Source organism: Dysidea avara, chromosome 11, assembly GCF_963678975.1.
Source record: "Dysidea avara chromosome 11, odDysAvar1.4, whole genome shotgun sequence".
Lineage (NCBI taxonomy): Eukaryota > Metazoa > Porifera > Demospongiae > Dictyoceratida > Dysideidae > Dysidea > Dysidea avara.
The window spans coordinates 17,149,836-17,172,670 of NC_089282.1; the positions used below are offsets into that span (position 1 = coordinate 17,149,836).

General features: G+C 37.9%; 1 protein-coding gene and 1 long non-coding RNA gene across 4 annotated transcripts; both read right to left on the reverse strand.

The window, feature by feature from the left end:
• Positions 1-245: 245 nt before the first annotated feature.
• On the reverse strand, positions 246-15,372 carry LOC136238057 (uncharacterized). 3 transcript variants are annotated; one of them, XM_066028381.1, is made up of 12 exons: positions 15,059-15,150; positions 14,885-15,007; positions 14,546-14,827; positions 13,627-13,926; positions 13,241-13,570; positions 12,652-13,188; positions 7,493-7,768; positions 3,566-3,628; positions 3,438-3,518; positions 1,218-1,493; positions 1,108-1,164; positions 246-1,048 (listed from the first exon to the last, which is right to left on the reverse strand). In XM_066028381.1, exons 2-12 carry the CDS (start codon positions 14,991-14,993, stop codon positions 453-455), a joined length of 2,907 nt encoding a protein of 968 aa, XP_065884453.1. In that variant the 5' UTR covers positions 14,994-15,007; positions 15,059-15,150; the 3' UTR covers positions 246-452. The 3 variants fall into 3 exon arrangements, with proteins under 3 accessions (XP_065884453.1, XP_065884454.1, XP_065884455.1); XM_066028382.1 differs by having other exon boundaries at positions 15,068-15,136; XM_066028383.1 differs by lacking the exon at positions 7,493-7,768 and having other exon boundaries at positions 14,885-15,372.
• A 370-nt stretch (positions 15,373-15,742) lies between these two features.
• LOC136238058 (uncharacterized) lies at positions 15,743-16,693 on the reverse strand. Its single transcript, XR_010692740.1, has 3 exons — positions 16,453-16,693; positions 16,264-16,409; positions 15,743-16,153 (listed from the first exon to the last, which is right to left on the reverse strand). It is a non-coding gene; the product is annotated as an uncharacterized lncRNA (long non-coding RNA).
• Positions 16,694-22,835: the final 6,142 nt, after the last annotated feature.

The following is a 22,835-nucleotide window of genomic DNA, read 5'->3' on the forward strand; positions in this document are numbered from 1 at the left end:
GTAGTACATGCTGAACAGGAAAACTTGCTGAATAGAGGCACTGGCATAATTATCAGTAGTGCCATTGTACAAGACTGCTGGTGGAATTACATCAGACTTCCTAAGTTTTGGTTACTTAGCTGGTGTAATATCACTTGAGGGACATAGTTCATGCATTCCAGCATATCATTAGTACACTCTATTAAGAGAAATAATGCAGTGGTAATCTCATACCCAGACACTACCTTTCTACAAAATGGATATGGTTTTGCATACCAACATTTCATTTCCTATAAGTCTGGCATTATAGATACACTATAGTGTAGTTACATTCATACATCATTTAAACAAACAAAAAAATACACAAGATAAAAAGTAGAAAAGAACACTACTACATCCTATTTATACATGCATGATCATGCAGCACATGGGAAACACACACACACACATAAAGTAAATCACTGACAACTAGCCTACATTCTGTTCACTGGTATACCTAACTGATCAAGAGCACGAATAATGTTGCCTTTAGCATGACTTCCTTCAATCTCTGTGTAACGGTGAAGAAATAAATTTGCTTGTTCAAGCGGGTCTTGTGAAATAGCAGAAATCTGGTATACCACGTTAGGTGGGACTGACAACATATCTGCTACTTGCATCCAGCAAGATTTTATCACATCTGATAGGTCATCGTTTTCTCCTTCTGGTGATGGGCTAAGTGGAATTGATCGATTACCCTTCTCTGCTTTCTTTGGTACTTCAGTTTTATTACTGATTTTGGCTTCATAATCAAGAACATCTTGTTCAAGAAGATCAGCTAAATACTTGTGACCAGAATGTTGTTTCTCTTCCCTTAGACATTGATAAAACAACTGAACAGAGTTTGTAGGATTCTTAGAACAAAACCGCTGAAGGAGTAATTTTGTACGTTTTTGCAGTGAAAAATTGGTGTTAAGCAGCATGTACTCCTCATCAGGGGTAAGTAAGTCATGGGTCTTCAATTGGAGCAGCAACTGCTCTGGATCAACATGTTCCACTATTTCTATGTAATGTTTCTGCAATGGGTTTGCTATTGGATTCAACCATGTACATATAATGCATAAAGTTAAATGAATTTGTATCACTTACGTATACATGTCTCTTGTTTCCTCCTTTTTGGCCGTCCATCAGAATCAATCAAAATATCTGCATATAAGACAGTAGTAAATTGACAAAATAAACTACATGGTTTTACATACTGTTCAAATGTTGAGCCAACCCAGAAGCAATGGTGTTCCACTTTACTGGGTCTTCCTGCAGAACTGTTACAAAATCTTCCCAGGTTGCTTGTACATTAATAGTCAACCAATAAATGAAGACTTCTAAGCAGCATGCATTGGTTTGAGACATCTTTCCTTCTTTGATGTGCCTAAGTGCTTCCAAATCAAGACCCATGTGAAGTCCAAGCTCCTCCCACTCTGCTTGCAGATCTGGTGATAACACTGTTAAAGGTGGAAGACCACCACGAAGGGTCCCTGTGAGTAAGATTAAAGTAAACCTTCAGCACTTGTGCTGTAAAGCATTAATTTAATAAATAATAAATAAATAAAATAAATAAATAAATGCTTATTGTATACAGTAAACAATGCAGAGTAATATATTACTCTATTACAACACACAGGAACAGAATATATGCTATGCTGCAGTGCTCAACTAGTCATCCAATTATGTATGCTTCCATGCGAAGCTATTTATATTTCGCATTTGCTAGTTGACTCATAAATCTGTAAGTACCTGAGTGCTTTATTAGGGTGACTGTTCTATTAGAATGTTTTGATCTTTTCCATGACTCATTTATTAATATGGTGTAGGTGTTTTACTCGCATTATCACAATGCTTGCATGATGCTTTAGGCATCTACATTCCCAAAAACATGCCAGAATAATCAACCAGTACCTATCAACAGCTCAGATATATATATTCTTAAATTAATGCTGAAAAAGTGGTCAGGCTATGGCCTGATCGCTTCCTATGGCCCTGTAGGGGAGCATTGGGAGTATCCCCCTCCCCCGCCCCAAAGAAATTTTAGAAATTAACCCTTGGTGATCGAATCTGTAAGCAATTTTGGCTGAACTACTGAAAAACACCGTAGCAGGCCTCTTAGGCCACTAGGAAATGCATATCTCTTCAACTCAAAAAGGGGTGTGTCCCTACGTACACGTACGAAAATGAAGGGTAGCCTTGAGGTTTTATAGAGAGCATTTATGGGGAAAACGCTTTAGACTAACTATAAAATGGTTGAGAAAACACTCTGTGCTTAATAAGTTGTTGACAGCAGTTTGTTCGAAATACGCCTCCTTAGCAATGCATAGCAACGTAATTAGAGAATTACAAAATAATTTACTAATTATGAAATCCGAAATTACAAAACTATGCGTAATTGCATTATTACAATATATTTCCAGCTATATATCTAGAGCCTGGTTTTTGGAAGTAGCACAACTTCAACTTGTTCTACTTGTTAGGAATAGTAACAGTAAACAGCTACCATAATGGGAGTGAACTATGGATAATTGTGGTTAGTTAACAAGTAAGAAGCCATATCACACTCTACACATTTCCCAGTATTGAATAATTAAAAGCATTTGGATATGTTCATGCAGACTTCAAACATTCTGTACTTGTTAAAGCACCACAGCGAGTGCACCATAGAAAATATAGCACAGGGATATGGTAATAAAAGTACAGTGTACGCTTGTGCATCATGGGAAATATAGTACTCAGGTGTGGTCTGAATAAAAAAAAGTGCTCAGAAAATTTGTCTCTCCATCTAAATGTACGAAGCTGGAGTTACAATCACAAAGAAAGTTGGCAAATAATAGAGTTTATGATAACCTGGAATGCTATAGTGACAATGACAAGACTAGTACCTTCTTGTGACTAGCATTTTAATTTGTACTGAATTTGCTTGGAAGGAAGTAAATGACTGTGGAAGGCTAGTTATTTGAGTAACAGTTTTAATACACAGAATGGCTGTTCGTGAGTGTGGCCTAGAGTGTGGCCAACAATGCAGCAAGGCATTAAGTATCAAAATATAACGAATTTCCTGGACTTGTAATGATGGACAGTTTAGTCATAGATAATATATACCCCAGTATCTAATTTTAGTGAACATTTTAAGGATGAGTGCTATAGTTCCAAACTGAGTTGTTCCAGTATAACTGTGGTCATTCCAGTGTCTCTATGGGTTGTGTCAGTCAGTGGTCATGTCACATTCATGAAAAGTGTGCTGTAAAGCACACTTTTCTGTTTGAAAACGTAGATGACATAGACATATATACATATATATACATACATTAAGTAAAATTTCACCATCACTTCTCATATTTTCTATGGCGATATGTACATTTGTACCCAATCATTCATAGCAACACATACTTTGACTTTCAGTGAATATTCTACTAATACAGAAACCTTACCTTTAAATGTATTCATCTCAGTATTCTGGCTATCAACACCAGGTAATATCTGACTATTTCGGTTGATAAACATCTGACACCCTACACACAAGTAATAACTACTGTACAACAGATACACTGTTAGTTACCTGGTCCACTGACAGGAAGTTGTCGATCATCTGGCGCATGATGTTCAGTACGATGATGAATTACTAAGGGTGACACATATAATTTAATTGTGTACCAAATAAAACTTTGTTTTTTAAACAAATAATTAGGAGCAAGGAAGTACAAGAGAAGTTTGGTGGCTCTTTCCAAACTTTAGAGATGATTCCTAATGTAATCTAATGTGCTTCTACAGGAAGGAACTTTAACCTTGATCACATAAATTCATACATTGTCATCATTCAGAATGCTGCTAAATGTGAACTCAGTAAACTATAAAAAGGCAACTAGTTCCTGGCAATGATAAAAGGGAGAAGCAGACAACAAGTGAGTAACAAGAGAGAAAAAATATCAAGGTATCTTTTCAAGTTTTCATCCCATACATAAAGAGGAACTATCTACACCAGTGTTTAAATTAAAAGTTAGAAACTGAGTGCCCATTTTAAAATATTGTCAAATCATTTACTGAGCACCAATACAGTAATGTATAGTAAATCTAATCCAAAACAGCCAAGCTGTAAAAAAAGTGTGCGGCCCTCAGAAAGGCTATGGTGAAAAAAGATGTGAATTCCTTGGTGGCGGCCAAGAAATGGCTGTGATGGTAGGTTAATGGTAAAAATTTTAATAATGACAATTCAGGTAAATTTTGTGAAGCGGCACAAAAATTCACCTGAATTGTCGTTATTAAAATTTTTACCATTAACCTACCATCACAGCCATTTCTTGGCCGCCACCTTGGATTTCACATCTTTTTTCACCATAGCCTTTCTGAGGGCCGCACACTTTTTTTACAGCTTGGCTGTTTTGGATTAGATTTCATTTCTTTTTGTATTTGTATACCCCAAAGCCGGCCTATGGCCAGCTTTGGGACTTTTTTAACCTATGTTTTTTTTCTTTACTACAGGAAGAAGAAAAGATGAAGTAGATGTACTTTAAATATTTTATCAGTAAATGTACAAATTATATAATTATATAATACATATGTGACCGGATTTGCGAAAAGGGGCCTTCCACACACATCCAATTTGCCAACTTTGACAATTGATAACTTCAGATTGGAAAGAGCTATTGCCTTGAAATTTGGGCAGTGGTGATTTCTTTGCAGCTGAACTCTCCACATGATGGTTTCTTTGTAGCTGAACTCTCTACAAGGTAATTTCTTCTAGCTGATCTCTCTACAGGGAGATTTGTTTGTAGCTGAACTATCTACAAGGTAACTTCTTCTAGCTGATCTCTCTACAGGGTGATTTGTTTGTAGCTGAATTCTGTACAGGTGATTTGTTTGCAGCTGAGCTCTTTACAAGGTAACTTCTTCTAACTGATCTTTCTACAGGGCAATTTGTTTGTGGCAGAATTTTATACAGGGTGATTTCTTTGCAGCTGAACTCTCTACATGGTGGTTTCTTTGTAGCTGAACTCTCTACAAGGTAACTTCTTCTAGCTGATCTCTCTACAGGGTGATTTGTTTGTAGCTGAACGATCTACAAGGTAACTTCTTCTAACTGATCTTTCTACAGGGCAATCTGTTTGTGGCTGTATTTTCTACAGGGTGATTTCTTTGTAGCTGAACTCTCTACATGGTGGTTTTTTTGTAGCTGAACTCTCTACAAAGTAATTTCTTCTAGCTGATCTCTCTACAGGATGATTTGTTTGTAGCTGAATTCTGTACAGGTGATTTGTTTGTAGCTGAGCTCTTTACAGAATGGTTTCTTTGTAGCTGAACTCTCTACAAGGTAACTTCTTCTAACTGATCTTTCTACAGGGCAATTTGTTCGTGGCAGAATTTTATACAGGGTGATTTCTTTGCAGCTGAACTCCCTACATGGTGGTTTCTTTGTAGCTGAACTCTCTACAAGGTAACTTCTTCTAGCTGATCTCTCTACAGGGTGATTTGTTTGTAGCTGAACGATCTACAAGGTAACTTCTTCTAACTGATCTCTCTACAGGGAGATTTGTTTGTAGCTGAACTCTCTACAGGTGATTTGTTTGAAGCTGAACTCTCTAAATGATGGTTTCTTTGTAGCTGAACTCTCTACAAGTTAACTTCTTCTAGCTGATCTCTCTACATGGTGATTTGTTTGTAGCTGAATTCTGTATAGGTGATTTGTTTGCAGCTGAGCTCTTTACATAATGGTTTCTTTGTAGCTGAACTCTCTCAAGGTAACTTCTTCTAGCTGATGTCTTTACAGGGTCACTAGTTTGTAGCTGAATTCTCTACATGGTGGTTTCTTTGTAACTGAACTCTCTACAAGGTAACTTTTTCTAGCTCATCTTTCTACAGGGTGATTTATTTGTAGCTGAATTCTTTGCAGGTGATTTGTTTGCAGCTGAGCTCTTTAAAGAATGGTTTCTTTGTAGCTGAACTCTCTACAAGGTAACTTCTTCTAGCTGATGTCTCTACAAGGTCACTAGTTTGTAGCTGAGCTCTCTACATGGTGGTTTTTTTGTAACTGAACTCTCTACAAGGTGACCTCTTCTAGCTGATCTTTCTACAGGGTGATTTGTTTGAAGCTGAACTCTCTACAAGGTAACTTCTTCTAGCTGATCTCTCTACAGGGAGATTTGTTTGTAGCTGAACTCTCTACATGATGGTTTCTTTGTAGCTGAACTCTCTACATGGTAACTTCTTCTAGCTAATCTCTCTACAGGGAGATTTGTTTGTAGCTGAACTCTCTACATGATGGTTTCTTTGTAGCTGAACTCTCTGCAAGGTAACTTCTTCTATTGATCTCTCCACAGGGCGATTTGTTTGTAGCTGAACTCTCTACATGGTGGTTTCTTTGTAGCTGAACTCTACAAGGTGATTTTTTCTAGCTAAACTATCTCTTTCCATAGTTGCATGAACTCCCTACAAGGTAACTTCTTCTAGCTAATCGCTCTACAGGGTGACTTGTGTGTAGCTGATCTCTATACAGGTTTCTTATTTCTAGCTGATCTCTTGAACTCTATTCAGGGTGACTGCTCTATTAGGATGACTGCTCTATTAGAGTATCTTGATCTTGCACTTCCTGCACCAAGTTGGATTTCGTGTTATAACTCTGTGGCTTTAAGTCTGATTCTTCTACACCATTGATGAGTCTTTCTAAGATGATTACTCCATCTGTACAACGATTTTCAAAGCATTACCCCAAGCGGTTTATCTGGTAGGCGTGGCAAGCAGTCGTTTTTTTATTAGCTGATCTCGATTGCATAATTGTTACACACTGTTGGTTTTTTTGGTGTATCTTCCTGGTTTTTAGCTTGATTTCTTTCAAACCACAAAAGGTTTGAGGTTCAATAGTTAACCTATTCACCCACCGATTTTCAGCTTCTTCCCATACGCGGTTTACCCTGTAGGTGTGACAACATATTGGTGTTATTTTTCGTGAATAATCACTCATAACTCTTTGCCTGTTTATCGTATTTCAGCCAAAGTTGGTACTGAGATGCGCCTTTATATCCCCCTTCTGTGTGCCAAATTTCAAGGCAATCGGATATGGCGTTCGAGTTTTATAGCAGTTTTTGTAAGTGTGCGACAAGAAAAAGAAAAATAAGAAGAAAAAAAACGAAGAAACTGAGCCAATTTTGAAGTCGCATATCTTGGGAACGCGCAAAGCGATTTCGCTCCAATTTGGAATGTGGAGTGCTGCAGTTGGAGGGCATGTCCACAGCAAAAATCGTCTTGTATCATCAAGGAAGCACAGAGCTAAGGAGGTACGAAAATTGTGTTTTCTTTCTTCCTGTCAATATACTCACGAGTGTTACGCGTCGGCTTCTTGGGCCGCACAACACACTACCGTGTGTCTTGATATGGCCAGCCATAATCAATTTTGCATGGCAGTCTGCCTAAACTATACTGAAGATGGCCAACAGCCACCCAGCTATGTACACATAGAGAGAGGAACTACCTCATACTAACCACATTGCCATACCTTTGTGTGACCTCTCAAGAACTGGTCTTCTTCCTGGGATAAAATTCTGTAGACCAAACTCCTCAAATAATCTGTCCAACTTGGCTACTGTTGGACAGGTAGTTCTGTCTCGCCACTCATGAAGGACTGCTCTAAGCTGTTCAGTTGGATTTGATGGGTACTGCTCACAAGTATTATCCAAGAAACTTTGGGATAATTTAAGTTTCCGTCCCAATTCTTTCCAATATGGAGACAAATCTTCAACAATATATTGCTCTAAAACTTCATCTCCAATACCTGAAAATACATCAAATAGTTCAATGTTAGTATTTATTATATCATAAAATGTAATGGACTGCAAGGTGGTGCTAACGGGTTGTTGAAGCCATTCAAGGACCAACCCACTTGACCACATGTAACTGTTAGAGGCAATATTACACATACTCGAAATATTTAGTAAAGTACAGATATATTTCACAGTACATTAGCTATGGTGTTATTAGAGGCACTGAAAGATATAAACTTGCCATAGTTGCTAAAGAGAATGATTCAGAAAGATTCCACAAAGAGTCAAAGACTGCTTAAATATTGATTGCTTGAAGTGTTTGCGTTGTTACATATGTTTGTAATTTGAAAACAGCTCATTCGTGGTTTTCCAAAGTTGAAAAGTAAGCCAAACTGTTTGCTCATCATAATAGAAACAAACATGCTGATAAAATGAATTGTCAATACTTTTTAATAGGAACTGTCTATACAAGGTTGAATGTCCTTACACATTCCTCTTTTAGATGCTGCACAAATTCAGCAAACCCTATAGTAGCAGTTTCCAAACAGCTGATTAGCTAACTAGCTATTCAACTCAGAGAAGATCATTAATTAATCCTTTCATACCACATGGTATCCTTATCCTAATAACATTACATCAAATAGCAAGACTGGATGTCCCACCATAATAGGGAGCTCCAAGCAATGTATTTCACCAAGTCTCAAACTTCATATTCCCCTCACTATGGCTTAATTCTATCCCAAGACTTGGACTCCATTTTAACATCAACTGAGTCATATTAAACTGAGTATCACATGTGTCCATTTGAGGTATTGTTGGGACTTTCCAAGAGATTCCCCCTAAATACATCAGGTAATTATTGTCAGGCTGATCGTACCTGTTTTCTTAGGTATCATTCAACAATGTAGTACATGCATTTTTATAGCATAGACCTAGCCCTGCCAATGGTATGTCTTAGTCCATGATAAGACTCCTTGTAGCTTGTTTTTTTAAATAATGAAACTGCCCTAACTACATGATAAGACTCCTTGCATTCTTTTTTTCTTTTCTTTTTTTTAATAATGAAACTGCCTGAATTACAGATCTGCAACATACACTGTTATACTCAGATCATACTCTGTTTCATGTTACAAGTGTTCAACCGATTGGGAATTTGAGAAGAGACATTAGTGCATATGTTACAATACTCAAACCCACATTCTAACAAGCATTTCGGTGGCCCTTCTGTGTTTATACACAGTGGTGTAACTAAACTCGTGCCTACCTGGGCCTAGACCCGGGTTTCAGCAAATTATTAGATTGAAAACGGACATTTTGTATAGCGCAACGCCAAGATAGGCTTGGCCAACTGTCACGGACCGTGGACAATGTATCAAAAATTCGAACAAAACAGCAAAGAAGGCTTACTGGTCTTAGGTCTATACTCTACAGTATCTCTTAGTGAGTAATAGTGGACCATTGGATGATTTGATTGAGGCACAAACTATCACGCCCCGTAAATTGAATTTCATGTGCATAAATTAGGCTATGGAATTTAGACCATGTAAACAATGTTGAGCACGTGTCCTAGCACATGGTAACAGCTGTGCAAAATGGCCAGCTTCTGCAGTGCTATTCCCTTCAACACTCCCACTCACTCCATTTAGCAAACATGTGATGCAACAGTTAACAAAAGGATCATCCATGCTTGAGATAACAAGTAACGAAAATATTAGTTACTCACACTAATTATTGTTCTATTTTTAGACTAGCTTACTCACGTTATAGTGCATTTAAACAAAGGTGGTTGACCTTCTGCAATTGAGGCTTGAGATAACACTGATAAACTGCACTACGAGGTGATGAATTGTTGAGAGAGTTGGTCTGCTATATATAAAGTAGAGGTGATTACTCGGAAAAGGAGTCAAACTGGAATCTGAAGTGGTAATTCACTAAATCAAGTGGACGAAATCAGTGTGGCCAGGAGTGTCTATCGCAAATAGCTATAACGTATTAGAACAAGTAATTGTATACTGCCAGTGATGTATAACTCTACTTGATAATGGACGAATATGTTGGAGTACAGTTGAGACACGTGAGAGTAAGATGAGGCTCAATCTGCAGTGGTTACAGGGTGGATTATAACGGTCAGCCATCGGACATTTACCGACCAATTAGCTCAAAGACCGCCCAATTACCTACTGAACCGGTCAAGGATGACCGACCGATTTCCGCTAAAAAAGATTGATATACTCTAATAGAACAGTCAGCTACTCTAATAGAGCAGTCGAACAGCTTTTTAAAAGGTATACCTAAAAGGCTCAAAAAAGCAAAAAAAAAAGTTGTCGGACTACTCGGGGAATCGAACCTGCACCTTTCAGTGAAGTGCAATCTGCACCATTCTACCACATGCTCACACACTGCTTCAGAAGGGGTTTTAAATGTCTTGCAGTTAAAACCATAACTGATATAGATACGTGTCACAAAATATCAAATCAGCATAATGTTATTATTACAGATTTATATGTATGTGGTTTAACAATGTAACAGTGCATGGCTGCTGAAGGAGTTTTGGGTATCAAAATACTCACATCCAAGCTTTGAAAATCCTTTTTTCACGGGGTATGCTGCAACTTGGCATGCTTGCGCATACTGCTAAGCATTGCCATAGAATGTCAGATCATGTCAGATCAACTTTGACTTTGATCTGACATAATGTCAGATCAATGAAGACTAGTTATAATCCTCTCTGGGTTACACAGATAATAATTTTCAATAAAGCAGCTACTTGGATATAAGTTAGCTAATACTACACCATATGTGACTGAATTTGACAAAACCCGGCTTCGACGCACAAAGCTTTGTTAGGAGATATGGCGATTTTAAGTAATCACTGTGTAATAACTTCCCAGTGCCTACAGCTGTGCAAACAAAATTTGCACCAAGTATGCATCTATTTACTAGCTATCACTGAGTAGGTGTATACATTTCTGATACCCAATATTAGCCCTGTTTTGGGAAGCTTTTCTCGAGCGGGTAATAATATCACAGGTGGTAGTAATAGGGTGGGCTTAATATAGGGGTATAAAATGAAGCAAGGAGACAATTGGAATCCAGAGGCCAAGTTTGGGCTCTCCATGGCCCTCAAATCACTCCAAATTTACTGAGAACACTATTGGTGAGCTCTCTGTGAAGTCCCAGCTCACTACACACCATTATCACAAAGCCATGGCCATTCAATGGCACCAATCTCCTACTCGTGGCTTTGACAGGGTCGGAAGAAAGCTGCCACGGAAACCAGACTTGCCAGTCCTGAAGGAAGTACAGTGTGGAATATGATAGTGTATTAGGCCAGCAATCCATTTCTGGTAAAAACGTAAGTTTGATTTTGTGTGTGTGGAAGCCTTGTTATGTGAAATCCGGTCACATATGTTGGCTAGCCCATCACTGGGTCATTAGCCTTTTTGTACAATCATGACATTAAGTGTTCTATGGGGGTGTGTCATCCCATCACCTTCTGGTTAGCTACGCCACTGATTGCACTAGGCCCTGGTGTCAGGCTGGTGCTAGCTACGCCACTGTTTATACATGCACTGTAACTACATGTATATAGCCTGGATTACATTGCACTGAAAAGAACCTGTTTATGGTTCTCAGCCTACCTTCACGTGGATGACTAATACGGATTGTTTTGTGCCAGTTAACTGCATTTTGTGGCAACCTCTATAGTATGCAAAAAGCTTAAAAGCATCAGTTTATTGTTACCCTAAAACAATGAATATTCAGGTAACTGTGTAAGAAAATTTATGACCACTGAACCATCTGTTCAGAAAATCCACATTGAAGGATAGTTGCACAAGTTATACATGAAACAGTACACTACACATTCCCATACCAAGATATTTCAATAGAGGGAAGTGGTTAAATGTGATAAATAGAATGTGTTTAGCTACGGAGACGATACAGTTACCAAGTACTTCCTGTGTAATGAATGAAGTTTGTGGTAGCTAGAAATGCAATGATTTAGCATAATGACTTTATACCATATAGGGGAAATACCTGCTGTATATCACTAATCTATACCTAGGGAATATACCATAAATCAGGAAATTTTTGTTCGAGATTTAGTTTTAAAATAAATTCTATATTTTCGTGGACAGCCTTAGCCATGAAAATATTTTACTATAGCGAATTTTTCTATACAGCAAATAATTCCGCTGGTGTGCCAGAAATGAACATGCAAGATACGATAAAAGTTGATACACAGGTACCTGTTGTACACTGAATGGGCAATTGTGATGGATGCCCAGCTGTGACTGGCTACGCATGCCACTCGAGACTAGATATTGGAACCCTGACGGTAGACCATTAGTCTTTCTTCTCCAACAGTGTACTCATTCCTCAAGTACTTTGACCTCGGTTTTGACAGCTCAGCCTCCAAAAAATATTTCGCAAATAGAAAATATTCAAGAGTGAAAATATTTCGTGTAATTTATTTTCGTCGATATAGGCAACCACAAAATATTCTTACTGTCGAATATTTCCCGATCTACGGTACCCACACTTACATGCAGGAATGGCCTTCTAAATGTGTGTGTGCATTTGCATATTGTGTTATTTCTGTGCAAGTGCATTTTTGTGTTTATTAGTGTAGTGTATTATGAGTGCGTGTATGCTGTGTGTATGTATGGTGTAGTGTATGCGTGTAATGCAATGTATGTCTGTGTGATAATTGTATATATTTAACTGCCTATGCTAAGCAATGCTCTCATTTCTACACTAGGTCATACACTGTAAATGCAATAGAAGGTAGGGAAAGTATTGACATATCCATGAATACCCAAACATTAGGCTTTCAAACTAACCCATGCATGTAGTATTTAAGACACCATAAGCATTAAACTATGATACTAACTTGTAAAGTCATCTGAAGATACAACCGGTAATTCTTGATACCCATAATGTCTCCTGTTACTCCTCCTTATTCTAATAATTATAGCACCAAAAACTAGCAAGAATAATATTATGATAACACCAAGAACAACTGCTGCTCCAACTATGATGTAAAACATCATCTTCTTGTCATGTTTATCAGATACATTAAGATTTGCAGACATCACATTGGACTTGATTGTACCAGAATGATCAACGTCTAGCTTGGTCTTGTTATAGGAACAGTAGCAGGAGTACTCTCCAGCATTGCTATGTTGTATTGAGTAGATTGTAAGTGTGCTTACAATACAATTGTCCATATAAGGGACATTAGTGACCTTAGCATCAAGATTGTGAGTTCTTTTATAATCTTCTATGTCAACATCATTATATAACCAATGGAATTGTACAATTGCAGTGTCTGTGGTAGTTTGGAATTCACATGTAAAGTTGACTGTAGTTCCGGCATCTGCACTGACATTTGTTGGAGGGTCCAACATCTTAGGACTGGGTAAGACGGCTGTAAGACACCCATTTACAATGAAATGCTTATAATATGAAAAATTACTTACTCATATGTGCCGTGTGATTACTAGCAAAATCAGCATCACAAGCAAACAAAGCTCCACTGCAATTTAATGGAGGAACACACGTCAACACAAAATTAAATAAACAGCAATCATTAGGGTCCCCACCACCAGGACATCCTGATGTACGCTTAAGCATACAACCACACTGGTCTGACCCAGGTGACATCCACATAAGTTGACCACTGGGTAACTCTGCTCTCATGTCGAACGAAAATGAATACTTGCCCTTAAAACGACATGTAGCTGTGGCATCATAATTTTCAACAGTTGTAAAATTTGAAGGTGGAGCAATCAGCTCAATTTTAGAACATTCTATAGAAATAACATTTAAAGCTGTCATGTGCAATAAAAACAAATAGCTTCCTTACCAGTATAAATGTCCATATACAAGTATGACTTTATTTTTCCACACTTGTTAGCTGTTGTCAAAGTATAATTGCCAATATTTTTTATCTGAATATTTGGTATGGATAGAATAGTAGTTGTGACATTACCAGCTTTAGTTGTATTAGTTTCATTTTTAGGATGAGAATAGTATGGCGGAGGTGACCATGTCAACTCTGTCAGGGAAAAAGTTGACACAACTGTGGCTGTTAAATTGGCTGTTGTTCCAGTAGGATAGTTCACATAGTTCCCCAGGTATGGAAAGGTTACCACAGGTACTCCACCTAAAAGACAAAAAAGTCCCCACATGGTTACAAAGTTATTCTACATCTACCAATTTTGGTATGCATTATATTACAAGAGACAAAAGACTTCAATAAGTAAAACATGTGTCAACACAAAAGCAAAGGTTAAAATGGAATTGTAAAACATTGCAGACATGTAAAAAACATGATAATAATTGAGAGGTCCACTATTATTATTAACTCTTGATGATGCCATATCTGTGAAATTTAGAGGTTAAAAATTTCTGTTGATTTTGTACATTGCCCTTTGGCTACGAAACCTTTCCTCCAACTCCAATAATAGGCCCAATATGCACATTATTAGCCACATAACTTCCTATAGCTACCAAATACTTTCCTATGAATCTTGTTTGCTCACCTATGAAAGTTTTCTACTTTGAAACCTTTTACAAATACAATATAAATCCTAGCTAACCTGGCTAAGGGAGATCTGTAACACTGCAAGTAATTATACCCATTTTGAAATAAAATTTGACAGCATTGCTAACAACACAGCCACCCAATGATCTTTAATACCTTACTGGAACCCAGCCATATATTACAGCCGGGTCATCCTATACTACACACACATAATTCTAATGTTTATATTAAGACTTGCCTCCAGGTAAAGCGATTACACTGTCTCCCGCTGTGACCGTCTTATCTGATGGATCACGGTTGAGAATGGCGATCACAATACAGGTGACCTTAACCTTCCTGAAGACTTGAATGACGTGACTGCGATCTCCCGTTACTGGCGCTTTGTTGCCTACTATCCATCGATATTTTGTGGCGATGTAGCCACTGTTAATTCTGCACGAAAAGTTGACAGATTGTCCGGCACAGATTTCTCCATCAAGCGGTAAATCCGTCAAGATTGTTACGTTCAGCCCCGGCTCTCCTGTGTGCAACAGTATTATCACCACTGAACCCTGTTGTTCTGGTGTGCACAACTCACCATTGATTTCTTTAAACAAAACTACTACAACTACTAGAATGGTAGAAGTAAACAAACGCATCTTCTTGTCGCTATCGTTATCCTTGGCCCGTACTAGATTGCTAGGCATTCAATATCACCTTGCTGAGGAGACGAGATGATTGACAAACCCCCTAAACAGATAGTTGCCCTGACCTTCCTTACCAGCACGAATAACACGACTTTCTAGCGTTAGTAAATAGATTGATTAGTCTTTGGCAAAACGATTTTATTTTTTGTGCACGTGATCGTTCAGGAAGTTTGGTCCTACGCGTTACGTCATCATTTTCAGATTTTCTTCCGTTTGAACACTTGCGTCTTAAGTGAACCACGTAACACGTGAACTCCATATACAGCATAGGAATGCAAATCTCGTTTTGTAAGGACACATTAAGGCCCTTACGGCTATAACTATAATTGTCAAAAAGTGGAAAGTGCATGAGTATAGCTAACTGAACAGCTAGGCCTGTCTCCTAGCTGTACCTTATGATTAGCTGTTTTGTGATTATTTCTTTACCATTTGCGTACTTAGGTTTGACCAGGCAAAGCAATTAATCATTTCTGAAATGCTAGCATGATTATATTAAGGGTCCACCTATTAATATTCTTCACTCGGTCACTAGTAGTGTCATGATTTTCTCAAAATGCTCTGTGCACTATAGCTGTACAGTTGAGTGCATACTGATAAATTGCTAGCCTCAGCCTTTAAGATCAACACTAATCTATCAATCAAAACTCACTATTCAAAACTGCCAGCTCACATAAGAAAAACAGAACAAACTATACACACCCGTTTTGAAATTCATCAAACTTTCCTTTTACCAGATGCCTTCATTGTAGACCGAACAGCAGTATTATGAAGTAATCGTTTTACAACACAGCCAATTTTATTCCACCTATTAGATCAGTATTCAATTACACTAGCAGATGCATATGAATTATTGCTATTAAATACACCCCCTCTATTTTGTGCAGTATCTACCAGGGGCGTAGCTAGCCAGAACACGACGGAGAGGCAGGCATGCCCCCACGAAATGCTCAAAATCATTCATGATTGCAAAAAGGGCTAATGACCCAATGGTGGGCTAGCCAACATACGGTGTTGTATTATTACAGTTTACACAACTAGCTACGTAACTATTTCAGTACTTGCTTATCACGTATCAATGATTCAATGGAGGTATAATTCGTCGAGCATCATCGCACGTGCCACAATTGTACTCCAACAAATTCATCCACAGTCCGGTAGAGCTATATTGTTAATATTTTAGTGTTAATACAAATTACTTTACGTTAGCCACAGGCCCACAGCTTTTGCTGCAGTCCTAGCACACTGCTGACAGGATGACACGTTCACTCACTTCACTCAGCGAAATCAAATGCCACGTATTGTATGAAACTGATCCCACCTGTCTTTCTTGCTAGCAGAACTTGTACGCTTGTGACTGATCCGCCTGACTGACTGATAAAGTTAAAAAATAGACTACACTGCCGTACAAAGATCGATCTAGTGCGGTGATAGACTCGAGAAAATAAACTTGGTAACTTACATTTAACACTTTATCACCTCGTAGGCAGTAGGTTCGTAGCGTCATCTGGTCTCCTTTGTCACTTGTGAGTTGCGACTCCTGCCACGGCGAGGTCCTTAGAGCGGGTCACTCTTCAGATTCGAAAATGTTCTATCACGTGAGTAATCTAGAAGTGTGTCTCTAATATTTTCGTTCGGTGGATTCACGAGCGAGTTGAATGTTGCCGGTGTGTGCGCGTTCACTAGCAACCTCTGGTGATACCGCGTAGTAGCGCACATAATTTAGTCATTTGCGTGTCAGTTTAAGCTTGTGATGGAGGTTAAAAAAACCCCACACTACGGTGATGGGGGGGCAGATGCCTCCCCTTGCCCCCCCCCCTTGCATGGCTACGCCTCTGCAATCTGCAGAAGATGAAGTGACTTTCTTCCCACTGTATCCTTTCTTTGGTAAAACTTCACTTCCCCAAATTTGTCCTAGACAGACTGTTGTATAAGCCAAGTAATTTCCCTATCAGCTATCTATTGTAGGGGGGGCAGACTCCCCCCCCCCCCTAAAATTGTGAGTGACAACTACACTGTACTTATAGGTTAAGCTTGTTTTTAAATTGCACGGCACACCAAACTACCAAAGTAGCTTCATATTCAATTTCAGACATTTTCAATAGAAAACTGCACAAGCTTTAAAATGGCATGTGCAACATTAGAGATACTCACGCCTCTCAGTCTCAGATAGTCAAATTCTCTAGGTTTACAGCTAGTATACAACTAGCAAAAAGTTTGTACATATACTGATAGCTATCTGTCAATATCCAAGAGCCTTAATTTTACACAATTTCTGGTTTCATAATGGCACACACAAGTCTCAAAATTGTCCTCAAATTCAATCTCAGAAAGTGCACCTTTTTAAAAACTTCTGAGCCAGTTTACAGCTTTCAAAATCCATGCAAGTACCAGAAATTCCCTCAGATTTAATCTCAAAAATCTGATCATGATTTTTTAAACTTGTTTTGAAACTGACCATGCATAATCATGAAACTGCTCTTCTATTGAATCAATTTTTTCTTGCAAAACACCCACACAGATCTTTTAGATTATTATAGCGCCTTGTGGTATGATACAATTACAAACAATATGATGTCCCAAGAGAATTACGAGTGTATGGTAACTAAGGTGCACAAGATTATCCATCATTATGTCTTCATTCCAACACACATGCATGCTTCAAGCTCTACCAACCATAAAATATCTACATGGGGTCACCCAATCACAAAGCATCAATACTTGTGCCACAGCCTTGGCTATAACTTTCAGATTCTCCTGATTCCCACCAATTCACCAAAGAAGAACCAACACTGTCTGCTACAGTGCTCATGCATGGTGTGGTACTTGTTACTACTTATTAATGATGCATTATTCATGGTATTAACAGTAATTAGTATAGGTTTACTTCTATGATGTCTAGCCATATTTTGTGTGGATGTTCAGTCACATACGTATATCAGAACCATGTGCACATATTGAATACCTTACAATATAGTAGCACTAATATGGCACTCCCTTCCACTCTGAGATCTCTAGCTATAGAAGTATGTAAACCTACATAGTAACTTCTTGCTCTTTGCATGCAGTACACCATGAGGTGATTTATTAATGGGGTCCTGAAATATTACAGTCGAACCTGTCTAATCTGACACCTGAGTAACCTCTCTGATCTGACCAAAATGTCATTTACCAGCACTTTTGTATAGAAAACAACCTCTGTAATCTGATTCCTCTGTACACTGTAAAAAAATCGGACACAGAATTTGATTCCCTAGACTTGGAAATACTGTTTTTGACCTCTGTAATCCTACAAAGAATAGTACATAATGTCAGATTTCAGAGGTGACTTGATAGTCCAACAACCTCTTTAATCCAGCAAAATTTATGGCTCCCATGCATTGAGCATCAGATTAGAGAGGTTTGACCGTAACTACTTAACAGCTTTTCTATTACCATGGCGCATGGGACCTTTGTAAACTGGTGGTAAAGCTATACTGACCAGTTAACTCTTGGCTCTACAGCATACATGTCACAGTACATGAAGTTTTGACCTTTCATTTCCATTTCCAGACGAATACTAATGTATCAGATATGAACTGGTGGTGTAGAGGAAGAGGTGTTGATTATATAACTTCATGGATTTGCGCAAGCAGCTACTTTGCAGCATCTGAAAACTAATAGTATTCCTATTGTTTGTTGGCTAACAACTGTGATGAAATTGTTCTTGAGTAGCCATGCATATAGCTACCAAATATGTGTGCCAACAAAGGATGATGCATAATGTGCATGTAGTTTAATAAGATTTGTATACATTATGTGCATTGAAGCCAACAATGGCAGGAAGGAAAACCTATAGGTAAATAGAATATATAATTATATCCATCAAGGTCAGTTCAAGTTATATATCAACATTAATCATGAGTACACCTTTTAGAATGCAATGTAAGTTCACTGGATTCATTAATTTCCCAAAAAAACTAATCACTGACATAATATGTCCCCTAAAGCTTCTGATGTTATAAAGTGATGAGGCTTTCTATGATGCTTCCATCTTTTGAGCACACATCAACCCCTTAGTGACCTTACTGGATTGTATATACTGGTATAGTTATGTACATTGTCTGGACAATAACTAGTACCATACAGTTCGTGTATTATGTATGACTTCATTAAAATATAATATATTGACATGTGTATTTACTTTGTAGTGTCTCATCCAATTTAACAACTTTGACGATTAATAACTTCAGATAGGAAAAAGCTATTGACTTGAACTTAAGGCTTCTCTAGGAACTGGAAAACAGCTAGTGTATTTATTCCCTGATCTTAAATGGAAGTTCTCACAAGCGTCCTACTAATTGTATAAGCCTGTCTCATTAACAAGTATTCTGTTTTGAAAAATAATATGATATCATTTATTTCTCACAAACATCTGACAAAGAATTCTATTTTTATGCAATGCATAACATGGGTTCAACCATGCACTCTTGCGAGACTCAATTTATCTCCACCATTAGCAAAATAGCTTCCAAGGAGTAGCAGGTTGATGTCCTCCTACTTCATGTTCACTTTTCTAAGGCCTTCAATAAGGTCACGCGTGCTCGACCATTCAATAAGCTGGAATCAGGGCCTAGGGGCCCATAGCTACTCAAAGAATTACTTACTAATAGAAGTCAACAAGTTGTTCATTGGTAATATAACAGTTTCAATGCACCATCCCCAGTTGTTTCCAGTGCACTACAGGCAAGGGTGGCACCAGCAATTTTGGTGACAGGTTTCCATTTTTTTGCTGCATGCACACCTAGAGGGGTCTGCATGGGGGCATGTTTCCCAAGAAATATTTGAAAAATTATGTATTCTGAGATTGAACCTGGTAATCTTTACATGTTAAACATTTGATTGATATAGGCTGCTTATGTTTGTTTCTGCTGGCACAGTATCTAAGGGGTAGTGTTTGATGCATACACCATCCTGGGGATCTGGGGGCATGCCCTCAGAAAAAAATTCAGGTCATAAACACTCTAGATCTGAGGTACAATTTTAGTTTATTTTTGCTGTGTTGTAAAGGTAAACAAAATTTGACTGCTCTATTAGGATAGCTGACTGCTCTATTGGAGTATTTTGATCTGTACCTTTGTAAATAAATGCAAAATCAATTTTAATTGTCTGGATATACTTGACCATCTGGAAACCTCTGAAACCCCATGGATCCACTTCTTAGTCTTGATTCCCTTTTGTTTTGTTATTCATCAATGATCTGCCATTAACAGTGACTCTAATTTGAGGTATTCATTGTTCTACTGACCAGCAGATGTTACTCATCAGATAGGCGATCCCATATCCTGACTACTATGGGGAAAAAAGGAATCCTTGAAAGATTTAATTTGTAATGAATATTATTAAAGTTACTCTGACTGTGAACAGAGTATGAAGAAGACCATAGAAAGTGTGAAGAATGTCAACAAAAGAACATAATTAATGCATTAGTTATAAGCAAGACTGATTTCTGCGCGTAGTTGGAGTGATATAGCAGTCAAGTTGGCTTAATGTGACAACACACTAGAACATAATACATATCTTATTGAAAACAGATCTGGCCACTCTCCTTTGGATTGACGGTTGTGACTTAGTGTATGTACATTTGTTTACATGGACACCAAGGAAGTTATTAAACCTAAAATCAAAATGGGAAATGAAACAAAATAAATGCCTCAAGTGTGTAGTGGGAGGACAATTGCTTTAGATGAGCTATGACTTTTAAACCTTGCAAGCAATAATATAAGTTCCTTTGAAGAAAACCCTAACACCGAGTTGGCTTGCCAGTAACCCACCTTTGGAAAAATCCTCCCCCCTCCCCCCCTTAATAATGATCTCTGGTTTGCAACAAGAGCTTTGTATCTTGATTTATAAACTGGTAAGATGTGAAGAATGCATTAATAAAATGGTTAAGAATTTATAATAAGGGCTTGAACAGTACTGCCGCAGTGTATTTTTATATTTTATAATTAAGTCCAATTCCATCAATTTGTATATTATACAGCCTTGTTAGGATCTAATGTTAGGAAAGCTGGCTACATTACTAGGGAATTATATGTTGTCAATAGAAATGTTATATGGTTAAATAACAAATAGAGGAGATATGGTTATAGTTACAATCATGCATCGTCAACCTTTGGGGTAGTAACGTTGCTTGCTAGTAGTACATACTGAACAGGAAACTTGTTGAATAGGGAGGCACTGCCATAATCATCAGTATAGTGCCATTGTACTAGTGGATCATATGTGGTGGGTCAAGTCTAATGTTACTAAGGGTGGAAGCACTGATGATCCTGGGTTATCCAAGGTTAACGTATGTATACCTTCTCCAAAAGTTTGCTAGAATGGAAACAACAGAAATAGGATGATGACCATCAGTTACTGCACAGTCTTCAGGGTGCATATAGGCATGGTAGATCTGCTGACTATAATGCTCACCAAATTCTGCTATATGAATGTGCAGTTGATACAATTGTACAGGCAGTATGGACAGTGCATGTGTTGATTTCTTAGACCATCATCTTTCACTGGACCACCTTTCTAGCTTAGGAGTCTCCCCAGCATTGAGCTTCATTGGTTTGTTGGTGATTTAAGTGATCGTAAACACTGTGTGAGAAAGGGAGCCTAGTATTCTGATTGGGATTCTGTACTTGGGGGTATCCCTCAGGGCATGGTCTAGGGCCTCTGCTGTTTTACTATAATTATGTAAATGATAATATTATGTCCTTGTAGGTGTCACATGGTTGTTTGCTTCAGTTTACTGATGACACCTGCTTGAATTGTTCTGGCAGCTCTGCTGATGCCGTTGCTCAGGTGCTTCAAGATAATTTTTTTCATGATGAATTAACACCAGTAAGATGAAACTTAACTTTTAAAAATCTAGTGTGATGTGGTTCAGCTATATATGCCACCTTGTGTTCTCCCACCTCCAACTCTACATGATGACACTCCTCTAACAGTCATTGATAAGCAGAAATACTTGGGAGCAACTTTTGACAGCAGACTACTGAATTGGTCCTCACATGTTTCAAGGATTTGTGGAAGCATGCTATATAATATAGCTCACACCGATCAACTCTCATGTTAAGTATTTCATTGTAAAGGTTTTTCAAGGTATAGCTATGCCTTACCCTGCTATTAAAGACTATATCTTAGTTACAGTGTATGCAAAATAGAGCTGTGTGTTTACCTTGTGATTTGCAGAAGTATGGCCATGTGTCACAGTATAGAGCAAACCTTGGATGGCTTCCTATGTCCAAGTTTATACAGTATACGTACAGAACTATTCTCACCCTGTTTGGTCAACATTTTCCGGTGAGGAACCCAATAGACTTTGGTCATAAACATTCTTACAATACTAGATGTTCACCATGATCTGCAGACATTTTTTGATACAAAAAGAACTTTGGTCGTGTTCTGCTGAAGTACCTACATGACTCATCCTGAACTGTTATTTTTAATAGTTGTAATAGTTTTTATGTATTTGTATAGCATAGTGTTGCTGTGTATGTGTTTGTAACATTGTGTGTACTCCAGTATGGAAGAACAGCTCTGTAATCAATCAATCAATTAATTATCAGACTTCCTTGATAATTTTTGGTTACTTAACATCACTTGAAACATAGTTCATGTATTTCCAGCAAATGATTACCATGTATATATTATGCAGTATTTTTCAAGGTATATAATTTACAAACTCTCACTTTTGCAATTTTATTTTCACAAATGGCACTGCTGCAGTGTATTGGGATGCCTAGATATTCTAACATCTTTGACCATTTTCACAATTAAAATTTCACTTCCCATTTGTGAAATTCATGAAAACTA

Bases quoted from the DNA above. Each gene is read 5' to 3' on its own strand.
- LOC136238057 (XM_066028381.1), bottom strand. From the start codon at position 14,993: ATGCCTAGCAATCTAGTACGGGCCAAGGATAACGATAGCGACAAGAAG. The intron at 14,828-14,884 runs GTGAGTTGTGCA...TGTTGCACACAG, and splicing joins TTTGTTTAAAGAAATCAATG to GAGAGCCGGGGCTGAACGTA. The intron at 7,769-12,651 runs GTTAGTATCATA...ATGTATTTTCAG, and splicing joins ATCTTCAGATGACTTTACAA to GTATTGGAGATGAAGTTTTA.